The sequence below is a fragment of the Lutzomyia longipalpis genome, chromosome 4, assembly GCF_024334085.1.
Source record: "Lutzomyia longipalpis isolate SR_M1_2022 chromosome 4, ASM2433408v1".
NCBI classification, from domain to species: Eukaryota; Metazoa; Arthropoda; class Insecta; order Diptera; family Psychodidae; genus Lutzomyia; species Lutzomyia longipalpis.
The window spans coordinates 10,818,381-10,837,540 of record NC_074710.1 but is presented as its reverse complement, the minus strand read 5'-3'; the positions used below and the strand labels follow the sequence as shown (position 1 = coordinate 10,837,540).

At 35.9% G+C, this 19,160-nt stretch overlaps 1 protein-coding gene across 1 annotated transcript in view; it reads left to right on the top strand.

Moving 5' to 3' along the window:
• The window catches only part of LOC129796019 (ryanodine receptor), a 30,212-nt gene extending 17,060 nt beyond the window's left edge, over positions 1 to 13,152 (top strand). Inside the window, exons 23-42 of the mRNA XM_055837661.1 lie at positions 334 to 1,269; positions 1,501 to 1,787; positions 1,854 to 2,058; positions 2,129 to 2,461; positions 2,530 to 2,665; positions 2,733 to 2,978; positions 3,035 to 3,224; positions 3,866 to 4,856; positions 5,271 to 5,380; positions 5,572 to 5,665; positions 7,419 to 7,670; positions 7,911 to 7,934; positions 8,074 to 8,253; positions 8,319 to 8,439; positions 8,514 to 8,624; positions 8,711 to 8,838; positions 9,590 to 10,083; positions 10,155 to 10,316; positions 10,378 to 10,734; positions 10,810 to 13,152. Coding sequence (XP_055693636.1) covers positions 334 to 1,269; positions 1,501 to 1,787; positions 1,854 to 2,058; positions 2,129 to 2,461; positions 2,530 to 2,665; positions 2,733 to 2,978; positions 3,035 to 3,224; positions 3,866 to 4,856; positions 5,271 to 5,380; positions 5,572 to 5,665; positions 7,419 to 7,670; positions 7,911 to 7,934; positions 8,074 to 8,253; positions 8,319 to 8,439; positions 8,514 to 8,624; positions 8,711 to 8,838; positions 9,590 to 10,083; positions 10,155 to 10,316; positions 10,378 to 10,734; positions 10,810 to 12,976 — 7,524 coding nt within the window. The 3' untranslated portion in view covers positions 12,977 to 13,152. The remainder of the gene's footprint in view (positions 1 to 333; positions 1,270 to 1,500; positions 1,788 to 1,853; positions 2,059 to 2,128; positions 2,462 to 2,529; positions 2,666 to 2,732; positions 2,979 to 3,034; positions 3,225 to 3,865; positions 4,857 to 5,270; positions 5,381 to 5,571; positions 5,666 to 7,418; positions 7,671 to 7,910; positions 7,935 to 8,073; positions 8,254 to 8,318; positions 8,440 to 8,513; positions 8,625 to 8,710; positions 8,839 to 9,589; positions 10,084 to 10,154; positions 10,317 to 10,377; positions 10,735 to 10,809) is intronic.
• The last annotated feature ends 6,008 nt before the right edge of the window (positions 13,153 to 19,160 follow it).

Genomic DNA, 19,160 nt, shown 5'->3' with positions numbered 1-19,160 from the left:
GGAAAAGCAGCAATTTGTGCCAAAGCTTTCGAGCCTAATAGTGGCTCTTCTTCAGTGGTTTTGCTTGTTGTTACTTGGGCATTGTCCTCCTCTCTCAATGTTCCACACACTCATTAGGATTTTCCGCAGAGTTTTCCTTTTTAATTTTTGATTTTTCTTTTTCACTCTTTGTTTGTGCTTTTGTGTTTGGCGAATATTCTTCACAAAGATCTTCTCAAATTCTTCTCTTCCTTGGGTGAGCGGGAATTTTCCTCTGACGAACACCGGAAGCATCATACTACAAAATCAATAAGTCAGAAAAAAGAAAGAAATAAAGAAAATTATTTCTTGTAGAATGATGGCTCTGAAAGCGATATGGCTCTTTCAATGAATCGCTACATTGGAAATTCAATTCTACCTTTACTTATTCAACATTCTAAATTCTACAATGAAGCAGAAAACTACGCAAGTCTTCTTGATGCTACACTTCACACAGTTTATCGCCTTTCGAAGAATCGAATGCTTACAAAGGGACAACGTGAAGCTGTTTCTGATTTTCTTGTTGCCCTCACAGCACAAATGCAACCATCTATGCTCCTCAAGTTATTACGTAAGCTCACTGTTGATGTGTCTCGCCTTTCGGAGTACACAACTGTGGCACTTCGCCTTCTAACACTGCACTATGATCGGTGTGCCAAGTACTATGGGTCAAGTGGAGGGCAGGGTGCTTATGGGTCTTCTTCTGATGAGGAAAAAAGACTCACAATGCTTCTGTTCTCAAATATCTTTGACTCCTTGAGCAATATGGATTATGATCCTGAGCTGTTTGGTAAGGCGCTACCATGCCTAATTGCCATTGGGTGTGCTCTACCGCCTGACTATAGTTTATCAAAGAATACCGATGAGGATTTCTATGGGAAACCCGCTTCAACATCGGCTCCAGATCAGCCACAATACAACCCACAGCCAATCAATACGAGTGCCGTAGTACTTGACAATGATCTGAATTCCATTGTACAGAAATTCAGTGAGCACTACCACGATGCTTGGGCGAGTCGGAAACTTGAGGCTGGATGGTCATATGGTGAGCAATGGTCAGACAGCCAAAAGTCTCATCCTCGCCTAAAGCCCTACAATATGTTGACTGACTATGAGCGTGAACGGTATAAGGAACCAGTTAGGGAGGCTCTCAAAGCACTCCTTGCACTAGGATGGACTGTTGAACATGCCGAAGGAGATGTTCCACTATCGCATCGTGGTTCAACAAGGAGAACATCAAAACCTAATCTTGTGAGTACAAAACCGACCCTTTAGTTCGTTTATTTAAAATTCAAAATTTTTAAAACCAAACTCACGCTGACCTTAATCTCTTTTTTTTTCTACCCCTTTTCATGCTCGCAAAACTCACTGTTCTACAACTCAAAACCACCCCCCTGTGCCGTTGATTCCTGATGATCCTGGTTCATGATTTCATAAATAAATTTTGTGATTTATGTTTTATTGAAAATTGATACTATGAAGGAATTTCAGGGTGACTCATCATCACCATTTAATTACAATCCTCAACCAATTGATATGACTAACTTAACGCTAAGTCGTGAAATGCAAAATATGGCAGAGAGACTTGCAGAGAATTCTCACGATATCTGGGCAAAGAAGAAGCGTGAAGAGTTGAATACATGTGGTGGGGCAATTCATTCACAACTTGTACCATATGATTTACTAACGGACAAGGAGAAGCGCAAGGATCGAGAGAGATCTCAGGAATTCCTCAAATATATGCAATATCAGGGATACAAGTTGCACAAGTAAATCAAAGTTTTTTTAGGTTGTTAATTTAGTTTATCTTCAAACAAAAATTAAATTTTTTTCAGACCATCTCGTGGTTTGTCCGTTGATGGAGAACAGGCTGGTGGTGGTCCAGCTATTGAACTCAGATTTGCCTACTCGCTTCTGGAAAAGTTAATTCAATACTTGGACAGAGCTACAATCAACATGAAACTACTGAAACCATCAACAACTTTCAGTCGTAGGAATTCCTTCAAGACAAGTAGCAGAGATATTAAATTCTTTTCAAAAGTAAAAATTAGAAATGTCTTTAAAAGTGTTTTAAAAGTTTAAAAAAAAATGATTTTTTTTCCTTATTTAGGTTGTTCTACCTTTGATGGAAAAATACTTTTCTACTCATCGAAACTACTTTATAGCCGTTGCAACGGCAACCAATAATGTTGGAGCAGCATCTCTCAAAGAGAAAGAAATGGTAGCTGCCCTGTTCTGCAAGTTAGCGAGCTTGTTGCGCTATCGATTGGCAGCTTTTGGTCCAGATGTTCGCATCACAGTCCGATGCCTTCAAGTCTTGGTTAAGGGTATTGATGCGAAGTCTTTGGTGAAGAATTGTCCCGAATTTATTCGTACATCAATGCTGACATTCTTCAATAACACCGCAGACGATCTTGGACAAACCATTGTTAATTTGCAAGAAGTTAGTTTTGTCATTTAAATGGGATTTACTTTTTTCGAGGTCTTTATGCAAAAATTTTCTAATTTCAGGGAAGATATAGTCACTTGCGAGGAACACACTTGAAGACATCAACATCTCTAGCTTATGTGAATACGGTGATCTTACCCGTTTTAACTGCAATGTTTGATCACTTATCTGCCTGTGAATATGGATCAGATCTACTATGTAAGGCTTTTCCGCAAAAATCTTTACAAATTCTATTAAAAAATGGTTTTTTTTTAACTCTTTTTAGTGGATGAAATTCAAGTTGCTTCCTACAAGATTTTAGCATCACTGTATACTTTGGGAACAGATGCTAGCCTTACTCATGATAGGAAGTACCTAAAAACGGAAATTGAACGACATAAACCAAGTCTCGGATCGTGTTTAGGAGCTTTCAGTTCAACGTTCCCAGTTGCATTCTTAGAGCCTCATCTCAATAAGCACAATCAATTTTCTCTACTCAATCGAATTGCAGACCATTCTTTAGAAGCTCAAGGTAAGAGCAAAATATTTTTTTTTACATTTTTTTCTTATTTTCATAAATATTTGCAGATATAATGGTGAAGATGGAGGCTTCTATGCCCAATCTTGAAGCAATTCTTCAAGAAGTTGATCAATTTGTTGAATCTGACAAGACATACAATGATGCTCAACATATTATTGATGTTATACTGCCACTTCTCTGCGCTTACCTACCTTTCTGGTGGGCTCAAGGACCTGACAATCTTACACCAACTACAGGGTAAGACTATTTTTAAGGGGGTCTCTTTTGAGAGCTGGTGAAATTAAATGTTTTTATTTTTCTTGGCGTTTTTCTTAAACTTATGTAGTTTTCTGGTGTTAGCCACATTTAAAGACTTATTATTGAAGAGTAAGAAAATCATTTTCCGCCATCTTGTAATTTCCCTCGAAACACAAAGGTAGGTTTTTCTCAGGATCTACTGGATGGATTTTAATGAGGTGAAAAGTAAATGAAAGAGGAAAGATTAGCGGAGAATGTACCAGAACAGATTTTTGAATTTCGACTCAGAAATTGAGAAAAGTCAATAAGAATATTTGTCTACTTTTCTGAGCTTCTGGGTCGAAATTCAAAATTTAGTTCCGATACATTCTCCGCTAATACTTCCTCTTTCATTTGCTTTTTACCCCATCAAAATCCATCCAGTAGATCCTGAGAAAAACCTACCTTTGTGTTTTAGTGCAGTTCTGTGAAAAAGTCGGAAAATCCGGAAAATCACAAGATGGCGTCGCACCTAAGATGGCGAAAAATTATTTTCTTTTTCTTCAAAAATTAGGCTACAAAACCAACATCGGAAAATCAAGTTTAAGAAAAATGAAAACATTAAAAATGTGTAAATTCAACTTTTTTTTTTAAATCATTAGGAATCACGTGACTATGGTAACGGCAGATCATATGAATCAGCTACTTAAGAATGTCCTGAAGATGATTAAGAAAAATATTGGGAATGACAATTCCCCATGGATGACGAGGATTGCAGCCTATACACAGCAGATCATTATTAATAGCTCGGAAGAATTGCTAAAGGATCCCTTCTTACCGCTAGCTGAACGTGTACGTAAACGTACCGATAATATGTTCCACAAGGAAGAAAGTCTTCGGGGTTTTATAAAATCCGCAACGGATGATACATCGCAAGTTGAAGCACAAATTCAGGAAGATTGGCAACTTCTTGTACGAGATATTTACTCTTTTTACCCGTTACTTATAAAATACGTGGATTTGCAGAGGAATCACTGGCTAAAGAATAACATCCCGGAAGCTGAGGAGTTGTACAATCACGTAGCGGAGATTTTCAATATTTGGTCCAAGAGTCAGTACTTCCTGAAGGAGGAACAAAATTTCATATCAGCCAATGAAATTGATAATATGGCACTCATCATGCCAACGGCAACGAGACGAACGCAGGTTATTTCTGAGGGGCAACAGAATACTGGGGGGAAGATAAAGAAGAAAAAGAAGGATCGAAGTAAGAAACGTGACAAGGATAAGGAGGTTCAGGCAAGCTTAATGGTTGCCTGCTTGAAGCGTCTCCTCCCGGTTGGCTTGAATTTGTTTGCCGGGCGTGAGCAAGAATTGGTGCAGCATTGCAAGGATCGGTATTTGAAGAAAATGCAAGAGTACGATGTAATTGAGTTTGCTCGTACGCAGCTAACACTACCGGATAAACTCGATCCAGCTGATGAAATGTCTTGGCAGCACTATTTGTACTCAAAACTTGGGAAGAAAGAAACGGAAATTGATGAAATTGTAGAAAAATCCAAAGCTTCAGACGATAAGAAGCCCGAAAATAAGATTGATGATACAGTTGATAGGATTGTAGCAATGGCTAAAGTTCTCTTTGGACTACATATGGTAAGTGAGGAATTTTTAATTAACATAAAATTTATTTATTTTTAAATATTTTATTAAGCACACGTATTCACATGATATCTTATTCAACCGAAAATAGATTGATCACCCGCAGCAACAAAGCAAAAACGTTTACCAAAGTTGTGTATCAATCCAGAGGAAGAGAGCTGTAATAGCTTGTTTCCGACAAATTTCTCTTCATTCTCTTCCAAGGTTTCTAAAAGATGAATTTTCATTGATTTTTCACTTTGTTATTTTCACTAATATCTCGTGATAATTACGTTTTTTTTTAATAACATTGTGTGAATTTTGTGTGTTATAAAGTTGTAACAATTTCCCCAAATTTTCAAGAATTATCCTCTACTAATTCTAACATTAATAAAATGCTTGTTATTGGAAATTTTTTGAAACCTATAGGCAAATCGCCCAAAGCAGCGATCTGATAAATGGCAACGTATTGTGTCACTGGCCAGAAGAAAATCCGCCCTTGCTTGCCTTAAAGCTAAACCTTTGTATAAGCTGAGCAGGTAAACCAAAAATCTAATCAAACATCCCTATACTTATGCGCATATTCTGTTATCTATTTTTTTTTAATATTTCATTAAAAAAAGACTTATTAATTCTTTTTAACAACGTTTTTTTTTATACTTTTCTTGTTTTTTTTATTATATGAAAAGGATTTTATTGAAAAAGGGAAATTTAATTTTTTTTCCAACAGACACCGGGCTTGTAATATTTTTGCACGAACCTACCATGAGCTATGGCTACAGGATGAAAATGCTGGTCAAGAAATTATGATTGAGGATCTAACGGTATGGAATTATTCTATGCTTTAGCAATTTTTTCAAAATATATTTTTTTTAACTAATAAACAAGATTTTTAGATTTTTTTTATTCTTTTGGAGTCTATGGAGTCAAATTCTTTAGTGGGAGAAACTTAACGCTCCTCAAAATCTCAAGATTCATAAAGTTTTCTTAAGATTTCTATGGAAAAATTTAAGATTCTCAAGGGAAAAGTTGGAATTCGTAACTAAATGTACTGGTAAGCTGACCAAGCTTACGGGAGCTGTGTTTCTTTCAGTGTACCAATTTTGTGAGAGCAAACTAGAACGCGAATTAATTTAAATACGCTCAAAGTCGGGAAAAGTTGAAAAGTCATACCCTAAGAAATGTTTGGAAGGCCATATCTCGAGAACGGATCCATAGATTTTCTTAAATTTTTTTTTGTTTGAAAGGTCTTGAAGTCAGCTATAACATATCGAAAAATGAAAAAAAAATTTATGTCGCCATTTTCGAAAAATTCGAGTTCGAAATTTTCGAAAACTTTGTTTTTGACTTTAGCGCCTCTTGCGCTCATTTCTCGAAGTTGCAATGTTCTAGACATTTGTAGGGTTTCTCGAAACCTTTCATTTGCGCTTGAGTTGATCAAGATCGGACTTGTAGAACCCGAGATATGACATGCCAACTTTGGAAGGCTATATCTCGAGAACGGATCCATAGATTTTCTTCATTTTTGGCATGGAGCTAGATAATATGGTCAGCTACAACATATCAAAAAATGAAAAAAATTTATGTCGTCGTTTTCGAGATATTCATCGAAAACTCATCGAAAATTTTGTTTTTGATTTTTGGCCCCCTAGCGGTCACTTTTGAAACTTCGTATGTTCTAGAGAGTTGTAGGGTTTGTTGAGATCTTTCATTTGACCCCGGGTTGATCAAAATCGGTCAAGCCGTTTTCGAGTTATGGTCGATTTTCGATGAAAAATTGTGGCGGCCATATTGACTAAACGGCTTGACCGATTTTCAAAAATGAGGTATCGTTGGAAAGCTCTTGATGGCCTCTACAACATATCAAAATTTCAGCCCTCTAGCTATAATAGCGGCTGAGATATAGCGAAAACAAAATTTTGAGGTTATTCAAAATGGCGGACGGGGGGGTGGGGGGGTGGATTTGACCTCATAATCGGATTTCTTCAGGTCGATATTTAAACTTTGCCGTTTACCGCAAGTCTCTATCTATCACCGTTCTCTTGCAATTTAAGTTTATAATCCGGCCGGACGGCCGGACGGCCGGCCGGCCGGAAAAAAAATTTTTTGGCGCATACGTTTTTTGAAATGTGGGGACCCTAATTCGTGCTCATCCCAAGTTTGAGCCCGATCTGACGACTTTCGATTTTGCTCGGTACACAAAAGCTGTGTCTGAAAGAAACACAGCTAAAAATGAGCGAAATGTATATTTTTGAAGATTCTTACGAATTTCGATACCCGAAAGCGATCAGAAAAATCATCGAAAAATATGCATCTAGCTCAATTCAGCATGACTGAATAAATATTAAGCTTCCCTTAAGAAAATTTAAAAATCTTCAATTTTTCTTAAGGAATCTTAAGAAAACTTATGAAAACTTAAAGAAAATGAAGAATACTTAAGTCTGTATCTGACTTAAAATTTCACCCAACAAAATTTTAAGAAAATTCTGTCTTTGAAGGCAATTAGAAGAAAATTCGCAATCTCAGCACAAAAACAATTAACAATGAAATTAACATAAAAATTAAATTATTTTACAGCAATCATTTGAGGATGCTGAGAAGGCGAAGAAGGATGCAGAGGAGGAAGAAAGCAAGCCCGATCCACTAACTCAACTTGTTACAACCTTCTGTCGTGGTGCCATGACAGAACGCAGTGGGGCTCTTCAGGAGGATGCCCTCTACATGTCTTATGCACAAATTGCCGCAAAATCATGCGGAGAAGAAGAAGAGGAGGGTGGCGAAGAAGAAGGCGGTGGTGAAGAGGGTGAATCAAGTGGGGCAAGTATTCATGTAAGTCGCAATGTGCTTTCGCTACGTGTTCACCTTCACATTATTGAGTTGTTTTTTTCATCACTTTAACTTGAAAGTTTATTCTTTTTTTAAAGTTTCTTTCCTCCCCATCCATTCCCTCCAATTCCATCACTTACAAAAAATCAAAGAAATTTCAGAAGAAAAAAAAAGTCATATACCTTCATCTCTACTAAATTAGATATTTATACCTACTCAAAATCCGAAATGCGTTTCTCTTAGAAAAACACAATGGAAACCCTTATGGTAAGGCGCATGCTATTAAATTGCTCTGCTTGTTGTTCTATTGTTACATGCAGCAGAATCTCCATCTATATGAGATGAAGATTTTCATTTGACCATTGAACAAATTTTGAGCTAATTCGTGGATTTCTACGTCGTTTAGGAGCAAGAAATGGAGAAGCAGAAGCTTCTTTTCCATCAAGCTAGACTTTCAAATCGTGGTGTAGCTGAGATGGTTCTTCTTCATATTTCGGCATCAAAGGGTGTACCATCGGAAATGGTCATGAAGACCCTTGAATTGGGAATAGCCATTCTCCGCGGTGGTAACATCGACATTCAAATGGTTAGATAACGTAATTAGGGTAGACAAGAAACTCTCAATATATCTACTTATATCTATCCAAATAGGGAATGTTAAATCATCTCAAGGAGAAAAAGGATGTTGGCTTCTTTACGTCCATTGCTGGTCTAATGAATTCCTGTAGTGTATTGGATTTAGATGCATTTGAGAGGAACACTAAGGCAGAAGGTACTACAACAACAACAATAAATTAGATTGGAAGTTTAGTTGTAACGTTCAAATTCTTGAAAATTTTCCTTTAGGTTTGGGAGTTGGAGCTGAAGGTGCAGCAGGAGAAAAAAATATGCACGATGCTGAATTTACGTGTGCCCTCTTTAGATTCATCCAATTGACATGTGAAGGGCATAATTTAGGTTTGTTTAAAAGAATTATTTGCGATTGCAACAGTTTTCGATTTCATTTTTTTTAAAACTTTAACTTTTTAACGAACTTTTTGCAGAATGGCAAAACTACCTTAGAACCCAGGCAGGTAATACTACAACAGTCAATGTGGTTATCTGTACTGTGGACTACCTATTGCGACTTCAGGAATCAATTATGGACTTCTATTGGCACTATTCCAGCAAGGTTTGCTACCGCATAGTCCAAAAGCGGAATTCACTCCTTAGTCGGGCTTAAAATTTTAAATCTGTTTTAAAGTCGGCCTTAAGGTTTTAGGTCAGTTTTTTTAAGTCTGACTAAAAATTTTTAAGTCAGGATTGGATTTTCCTGAGTTGTCCTGGAAAATATGTAAGATTTTTTGATTAAAGAACTTGAATTTGATTAAAAAGAAATCTTAAATTGCATTGAATAGAGAGCAAGAAATTTATAAAAGTTAAGTCTATGACTTCATTATTTTTTATTTTATTTTCCCTAAAGCCATTCATTAAGACTTCATCTCAGGGGCTTAATCTGGGAAATTAGTTTACGGTGAAATTGTGCACATTTTACTGAAAAGTCACGATTTTTCCTTTTACTAAAATTAAAAAAAAATAAATTAAAAAAGTTAAATTAAATTAAAAAAAAAATAAAATAAAAATATTATAAAGAAGTCATAAACCTAACTTTTTTTCTTGCTCTCTATTCAATACAATTTAAGATTTATTTTTAATCAAATTCAAGTTCTTTAATCAGAAAATCTTACATATTTTCCAGGACAACTCAGGAAAATCCAATCCTGACTTAAAAATTTTAAGTCAGACTTAAAAAAAAATGACTTAAAACCTTAAAGCCGTCTTTAAAACAGATTTAAAATTTTAAGCCCGACTGAGTAGTGAATTTCGCCCCAAATTTAAATTTATTTTTATGAATTCTTGATTTTTTTTAAATCATCTTCCAGGAAATTATTGATCCCGCCGGGAAAGCAAACTTCTTCAAAGCAATTGGGGTAGCAAGTCAAGTTTTCAATACACTCACTGAGGTCATTCAGGGTCCGTGTACCCTCAATCAGCAGGCATTAGCACATTCGAGATTGTGGGATGCCGTTGGTGGTTTCCTCTTTCTCTTTTCGCACATGCAAGACAAGTTGTCGAAGCATTCAAGTCAAGTGGATTTGCTGAAGGAGCTACTCAATCTGCAGAAGGACATGATCACCATGATGTTGTCCATGCTTGAGGGAAATGTTGTCAATGGTACCATTGGAAAGCAAATGGTGGACACACTCGTGGAGTCAGCGTCGAATGTTGAATTGATCCTCAAATACTTCGATATGTTCCTCAAACTCAAGGATCTCACATCAACACCCAGTTTCCAGGAGATTGATCCCAATGGTGATGGGTGGATTAATCCAAAAGATTTTCAGGATAAAATGGAACAACAAAAGAGCTACACCCCGTAAGATTTTTATGAATTTTTTAAATTTATTTTCTTTTTCTAATTTGTTTTTCTTTTTAAATTTCCTTCAGTGAGGAAATTGAATTCTTATTGGCTTGCTGTGAGACAAATCATGACGGGAAAATTGATTATATTGACTTTGTCGATCGCTTCCATGACCCAGCTAAAGAGATTGGTTTTAATTTGGCTGTTCTTCTGACAAATCTATCGGAGCACATGCCCAATGAACCAAGGTAAGACTTAATTTGCTCTGTGATTCAGTCCATCCTTAACATTTGATTAAATCTCTAACAGGCTTGCTCGATTCCTGGAAACCGCTGGATCTGTTCTGAATTACTTTGAGGCGTTCCTTGGTAGAATTGAGATTATGGGTAGTTCAAAGAGGATTGAGAGAGTCTACTTTGAAATTAAGGAATCCAACATTGAGCAATGGGAAAAACCGCAAATTAAGGAATCAAAGAGAGCTTTCTTCTATTCAATTGTAACAGAAGGTGGTGACAAGGAGAAGCTGGAGGCATTTGTGAATTTCTGCGAAGATGCCATCTTTGAAATGACCCATGCTTCTGCACTAATGGCAACTGATGAGGGTGGTGCAAGTGTCCGAAGGGAAGCATCATTCAGTACCTACATCAGCGAAGAGGAGGAAGAGAAGTAAAAATTTTATTTGAATTTCTAAACACAAATCAATGAAAAATTATTAATTTATTCTCTGAATTATTTTTCTAGAGCTGCCAAGGATCCAATCAAGAGAACAGTACAAGGTTTCAAAGACGGCTTCTGGTTCATTTTGCATTTCTTCAGTGTTTCCAACATAAAGCACCAAATAGCTGTTGCACAAACAAAATCCATCCCGGAGCTGTTTGTGGGATTCTTCAAGATGATTTTCTATGCTTTCTACTACTCAGGCTATGGTGTTGCTCTTATTGTGAAGTACTTCCTCAATGTTTTGATGTCTCTAATGCGTGGATCGGGTACTGAGGAGGCTGAACCCGAACCCGTACCTGAGGCAACGGGATTAATGCGAGCACTACCGGCACTACCGCAAGAGGAGCCCCCGGGGACGGTACAAGCATTCGGATTAGATATAAGTAAGGAAGAGAATGGGCAATACAAATTGGCACCGCATGAGTCTCCCGCAGCAAGTCCATCGTCATCAATGGAGGAAACTGGGGAGAGTAGTCCAGAGGATGCAGCTGCAGCAGGTGAACATGCTACGGAAGAGGGTCAAGAGCCACCGATTACCCTTGTAGATCTCCTTGGTGGTGAGGCAGCTAAGAGAGCTGCTCAGGAACGTTCGGAAGCACAGAAACTTCAAGAAGCTGCAATGGCAACCATTGAGGCGGAAAGTAAGAAATCCTCAGCAGAACCCAAAGAACCGGCTGCAGTTACGCAAATTGACTTCTCACAGTACACCCACAAGATAGTGAGCTTTCTCGCACGGAATTTCTACAATCTCAAGTATGTGGCACTGGTGTTGGCGTTCTGCATCAACTTCATGCTACTCTTCTACAAAGTCACGACATTCGGGGAAGATGAAGGTGGTTCTGGGGAAGGTGAACTTGATATGGAATTCGGCTCAGGGGGTTCGGGATCTGGACTTGGGGCTCTACTGGAAGGTAGTGGTCTCGATATGGACGGCGAAGGGGGTGAAGAGGAAGATCCATTGGAATCGGTGCATGTTGATGAAGACTTTTACTACATGGAACATGTCCTGCGAATAGCTGCTTTCCTCCATAGTACAGTCTCCCTTGCAATGTTGATTGCCTACTATCACCTAAAGGTTCCTTTGGCTATTTTTAAGCGTGAAAAGGAGATTGCACGACGCCTGGAATTCGATGGACTCTTCATAGCTGAGCAACCAGAAGATGATGATATAAAGTCGCATTGGGATAAACTTGTTATATCAGCTAAATCCTTCCCCGTCAACTACTGGGATAAGTTTGTGAAGAAGAAGGTGCGGCAGAAGTATAGTGAAACGTATGATTTTGATTGCATATCGAATCTTCTGGGGATGGAGAAGTCAGCATTTACGGCACAAGAAGCTGAAGGAGGTGGTCTCGTTCACTACATCGTCACCATTGATTGGCGCTATCAGATTTGGAAGGCGGGTGTAACAATAACTGACAATGCCTTCTTGTACTCCCTTTGGTACTTTACCTTCTCAATCTTTGGTAATTTCAACAATTTCTTCTTCGCTGCTCACCTATTGGATGTTGCCGTTGGCTTCAAGACCCTGCGCACAATCTTGCAATCTGTCACCCACAATGGCAAACAATTGGTGCTAACGGTGATGCTGCTTACGATCATCGTGTACATTTACACGGTTATTGCCTTCAATTTCTTCCGCAAATTCTACGTGCAGGAAGAAGATGAGGAAGTGGACAAGAAGTGCCACGATATGCTCACTTGTTTCGTCTTCCATCTGTACAAGGGTGTACGAGCTGGTGGTGGGATAGGTGATGAAATTGGTGATCCAGATGGTGATGACTACGAAGTCTATCGCATCATCTTCGACATCACATTCTTCTTCTTTGTCATTGTCATCCTTCTGGCCATCATTCAGGGTCTCATTATTGATGCCTTCGGTGAGCTCCGTGATCAATTGGAGTCAGTTAAGGAGAATATGGAGTCAAATTGCTTCATATGTGGCATAGGGAAGGATTACTTTGACATAGTACCGCATGGCTTCGATACGCACGTCCAGAAGGAACACAATCTAGCCAATTACATGTTCTTCCTTATGCATCTAATTAATAAACCCGACACGGAGTATACGGGTCAGGAGACCTACGTGTGGAATATGTATCAACAGAGATGCTGGGACTTCTTCCCCGTTGGTGATTGTTTCAGGAAGCAATATGAAGAGGAATTGGGTGGTGGTAGTGGTGGGTAAATTCCCACCAAAAATTCCACACAATTCACTTTTTCTTTTTTTTTCGTTTTCAATTCATTCATTCAATTTATATACAATTTTATTGGGAATGTTGTATTCATGATGAACATTTCATGTGTATAGATTTTGTTTTTAATCAATAAAAAGAAAGTTCTATATTTCAGTTATATACATAAGATAAGTGTTTTCTTTTGAAGATCTTTTGGATATTACCTTTTAACTTTAACCTTTTAACGTTTTACCTTTTTTTAAACTTAAAAAATAAAAAGATTTTTGGTCAGATACTTGGTTAATTATAATTTATTAACCCTTTCAGGACCACGATCAAACTAGGGAGCTAATTGAACTAAAAAAATACTTTTTGTGGGTTTCTTTGTGCTCAAATAAGACATTTTTTGCAAAAAAAAAATCAGTTTTTCGTCCTTCTGTGTTCTTTTGAGATCATAAAATGATCTGGGATTGTAAAGACATAGTCTTGTACTAATTTGGACTCAATATTTAAAAAAAAACTAGGTATACAAAACTAACAATTTCAAAATCTAACATTTGGGTCAGCGTATAACCTAATAGACCCAATAACCCAATAAAATGGTTAAAAGTCGACGATTTGGACTTTTTAAGTCCTTCCTCAGGGCATTCAATAAACAAACATCACGTTAAAAAATAATAACAAATCACTACATTCACAACACATTATTTATTTTTTGACGTGATTAAATTTGTTCATTGAATGTCCTGAGGAAGGACTTAAATAGTTCGAAACGTCGACTTTTAATAAAATATAATTAATCAAGCATCCGACGGAGAATCCGGTTTTCTAAAGAATTTTTTTTTCTAAAGAAATCCAGAAAGTAATCTTCTATCCCACCAAAAGATTTTTTTTCAGTTTATCTGTGCATTTTGGAAAAAAAAATTAACTTTCTTCAACAAACTTTATTAAGAAAAAGAAACGCTACAGAATTAAATTTTCGAACTCCTGATTCCCCTATCTGTCCTTTTGCAGAAATGGTGTGAGAATTGCTACGGATACAAACCACCAGCTGGCGTTGAATAGGACATTGTTTCAATTAATTTCATATAGACTTTTTTCAAATCTCCATAGGAGTTTTCTTCAACATTCTTCAAGAGACGATGATAGAGTTCAGCTGAATATTCTTCATAGAGCTTTGGAATATTTACATCCATATATAGTTGTTTGATAATGGCCACACTATTAAGATCATCGCGACCATAGTGCATCTTCATGATCTCCCTTTGGGCAGGAGATGCCCTCTCGAGGAAAGCCACAGCTGGCCAGCGACATTTGCCCTCCTGAATATCGGTTCCCACCTTCCCAGTAATCTTTGGATCACCAAAACAGTCCATATAGTCGTTCTCAATTATATAGAAATACCCAAGTTCCGTTAAAATTGGCCCAGCTTTTTGAATAATTTCCGGATCCTTGTACCCAGCTAAGGTCATCCCAAGTACAACGGGGAAGTAACTGATGATGTACGAACTGATATTCATAACTATTGCTTCGTAGTTTTTCATGGAAATATTAAGGAAATTTAGTGACGACTTCAGATCCACATGCTGGCCCATGTAAGTTATGAATGAGGTTTCATTGAAGAGTTCCAAGAGGCGCATAAAACAATCCAAATGTCCAAAATGCTTCCTCAGAAGGTAGTACACACCATGCTCAATTATGAATGAATCGTTAATTGCAGTTAATGAAACATCTTCCAGGCGATACCAACAAGGTCTATTTCGGCGTGTTTTTCCGCCATCCATAATATCATCAACCATATTTATACTATCCACAAGCTAAAAAAAAAATAATGGGAAAATTAATTTTTTGCCAAGTTCAATTTAGGGGATTTATTACCAAAAAATACCCAGAAATGTGAAGATGATTTAAAAAAACCACGAAATGAGCTTAATCATACAATATTAAAGAATTTTTCTTAACATTATGAAGAATTCTAAGATGTCCACATTCGGAAGGATCACATAAATTTCAAGAAACAAATCAGTAAAGACGTTTAACCAATATGGCGGCCAGATTGTTTCATCGAAAATCTACCATAATTCTGATTCTACTCGTCTGATTTTGATCAAATCGGATTTAAATGAAAACTTTCGAAAAGCTCAACAAGTTCATAAACTTAACTTTCCTAATAATTCACTAATTTCTATTCTTCCCATTCTTCCTGATTTAATAGATTTAATTCAGTTCTTACCAGTTCCAAGCACCATCCAAGATAATAAGCGAGTTTTAAATTTTCAGGTGTTAATTGGGACTTTGGTACGAGCATTTTGTAAGTTTCAGCCGTTACAACACCCCCATACTTCTTACCGCCAGGAACAACGTATTGCAAAATCTATTGTAGGAAAGTATAAAAATAAAATTAAAGTGTATAAGATAAATTCAATTTCTTAATAATTAAATAAAATTTTAAATTTTACCCTTGTCATGTGTTTTCCATTCTCTATGTGATCAACAGTCGCAGCTTTAGCTTCAAGTTCCTTTAGGATATCTTGAAAAAGTTCATAAAAATTAATCTTATTAATTTGTTGGACTGTACCAAAGTTATTCAGGTTTTTATGTATTAGCTGTGTTTCTTTCAGACACAGCTTTTGTGTACCGAGCAAAATCGAAAGTCGTCAGATCGGGCTCAAACTTGGGATGAGCACGAATTAGGGTCCCCACATTCCAAAAAACGTATGCGCCAAAAAAATTTTTTTCCGGCCGGCCGGCCGTCCGTCCGTCCGTCCGTAGTATAACGCTAAATTGCGAGAGAACGGTAATAGATAGAGACTTGCGGTAAACGGCAAAGTTTAAATATCGACTGGAAGACATCCGATTATGATGTCAAATTTTACCCCAAACCCCTCCGTCCGCCATTTTGAATAACCACAAAATTTTGTTTTCGCTATATCTCAGCCGCTATTATAGCTAGAGGGCTGAAATTTTGATATGTTGTAGGGGCCATCAAGAGCTTTCCAACGATACCTCATTTTCGAAAATCGGTCAAGCCGTTTAGTCAATATGGCCGCCACAATTTTTCATCGAAAATCGACCATAACTCGAAAACGGCTTGACCGATTTTGATCAACCCGGGGTCAAATGAAAGATCTCAACAAACCCTACAACTCTCTAGAACATCCGAAGTTTCAAAAGTGACCGCTATGGGGCCAAAAATCAAAAACAAAATTTTCGATTAGTTTTCGATGAATATCTCGAAAACGACGACATAAATTTTTTTCATTTTTTGATATGTTATAGCTGACCATATTATCTAGCTTCATGCCGAAAATGAAGAAAATCTATGGATCCGTTCTTGAGATATAGCCTTCCAAAGTTGGCATGTCATATCTCGGGTTCTACAAGTCCGATCTTGATCAACTCAAGTGCAAATGAAAGGTTTCGAGAAACCCTACAAATGTCTAGAACATTGCAACTTCGAAAAATGACCGCAAGAGGCGCTAAAATCGAAAACAAAGTTTTCGAACTCGAATTTTTCGAAAATGGCGACATAAATTTTTTTCAGTTTTCGATATGTTATAGCTGACTTCGAGACCTTTAAATCAAAAAAAAAATTATGAAAATCTATGGATCCGTTCTCGAGATATAGCCTTCTAAAGATTTATTAGGGTATGACTGTTCTAATTTTCCCTACTTTGCGCGTATTTGAATTAATTCGCGTTCTAGTTTGCTCTCACAAAATTGGTACACTGAAAGAAACACAGCTCCCGTAAGCTTGGTCAGTTTACCCGTACATTTTTATTTCTTTTTTTATAAATTTCAATGTACTAAGAAAAGTACATACCTGGAAAATAGGACATAAATTCTTCTCTTTTAGCCTGTGAGAGCAACGTATCAGAAGGTATTTCTGTACCCCTTATGTAAGATTTACTGTTTAATAAAAGAAAAAATGAATAAATAAATAAAAAATAAATAGGTAAGATTTATTTTTAAAAATATTATTTGAAAATTGGCTTTTCTAAACAATTCTAAAAACAGATTGAATGAATTCCAAAAATTCCTGGGCATTTTAGGGTTCAATATGTACTAAAAGATTCCTTGACCATTTAACGAGAACTAAAATCACTATTAAATTTTCAAAAATTTTCTGGACCCATTGAATGATCCAATCGTGTGAGAATTTCCCATTTCTTCTTCTTCCTCTGCACTTTAAATTTGTACGGCTGTTGGATTCCTTCCGAATCCATATAGCCAATATTTCCCATTTACGCTATTTTTCTACAAAGATTCACTAACTCGTATGATTTGGTGGTATCCTTATTGGGTAAAATTGCGTAATTATCTTTCGGATCCAAATATTCCAAATAGTTGACGGACATTATTCTAAATGTACGCCTTCCTCTAGAAACTTCCTCAAAACTAATGTTTGACTTCAAAAAACTTATTCTACCACAAGTTTTTTGAGCCATAGAAAACACTTTACTGGCTAACATTTTAACAGAGAACACAATTTTGGCAAAAAATATTCCTTCAAGATTATCTTCACTCCAATTCCGTGTTGGAACACAAACTGAAATTCTTTCAGCAGCAGCTTCTATTTATATATAGTTTATCTAAAGCTAATAAAAATTTATTTTGGTAATGTTGCGAAGGGTAAAAAAGTTTTAATGTTTTTAGTGTATAAAAATATTTTATTGTCTTTATTAGGAAAATTATTTTAAAAACAAGTATTTTGCGTTGTAGTATATTGTGTACGTTATTACAAATTGTTTTGATAAAATTCTTGTTATAAGTAGGTAGGGGATACTGGAGTGAAAAAAGTCAATTTGTAAAAATGCTTATCTGCAGGATTCCCCAAGGGCCAAAATATTTCTTCGATAGGTCATTCTTATGGGAAATTTCCTGGTCTACAATTTCCGAATTATAATTTAGGAGAAATTGACATCCGGTCTTCCCTAACTTTATAAGCTCTTGCTTAAAAGTCAAATAAAATCAGTTAAGTTTACGAAAATTTTAAGAACATTACCGTTGAGAATTGGCTTATCTAAAAAATTTTTAAGTTATGCTTAAGTAGGTATATCAGGGTTAATTACGCAGCATTGTTTTTTCCCAAAGTTGTCTTTTTTAATTTAATTTTTAAGCTTTCCTATTCTTATTTACGTGCTAAAAATTATTTGTTTAAAAATAGACTTATCACTTTTTTTACAATAAAAAGATAATATTATTGAATAAAAAGTTTTATTTGAGGACAATTTTAAAAAAAAAAGTTTAGTTATTTTTAGAAAGATTTAAATTTAACAATAACAAAACAGAACTAAAATAATTTGTAAACAACCTTATTGCAAAAATTCTTTATACGCTGTTAACATAAAATCCACAAAACATTCACAGGTCCATTAAATTACTTTTAGAGCAATTTAAAATTAAATAAAATAAATAAATTACTTTTTTTAACTAATTCCACATAAATTTACTTTTAATAAAATAAAATCTTAATTTTGTCTTGTAAACAATTAGTCGGCATTTCACAAAAGTGAAACACTTACTTAAAAAAAAACCAATGTTAAAAATCAACGTTGAGAAATGAGCACCTTACTTCCAAAATATATTGTTGACATAAATTCATTTTTGTTTCTTTATTTTCTTTCTTATGAGAAATTCATTTCACAAAGGCGTTCATTCATTCATCGTTTTACGGAAAAACTACTCATTTATGAAGTAATAACACCTGGCTAGAATAATTTGGAAATGTAGAGGAAAATTCGTAAAAATTCATTCATTTCTTAATTAAAAAAAAATTAAGCGACGCTCCTAAATTAAATAAAAGGAGTCTCTTCACTTTTGCTGGAATTAAAAGCTCTTTCCAAGTTACAAACTAAACAAATAAAATTTTGTAGATGGGTAAAAAAAAAGAAGAATTACGGCTAAATCTTGAAAAGTCAAACAAACATTTTTTCCCAATTTTCCTTAGCTCTGATCCTATGGTAAATATTAGAACGTTTTTCTAGCTCTTACTAATAAAGTCTCTCAAAAATTTTACTTGCCAATTTTCTGTAAATGAAGTCATGACACGAATAATAAAATGTGGAGAATAGAATTTTTGTTTATTAAAATTGTTCAAAATTTAAAAAGAAAACACCAAAAATGGGTTAATGATTTTGTAGTCTTAACTAAACTGTAGTATAACACTACATGGTTTATGTCTCAATTAACTAT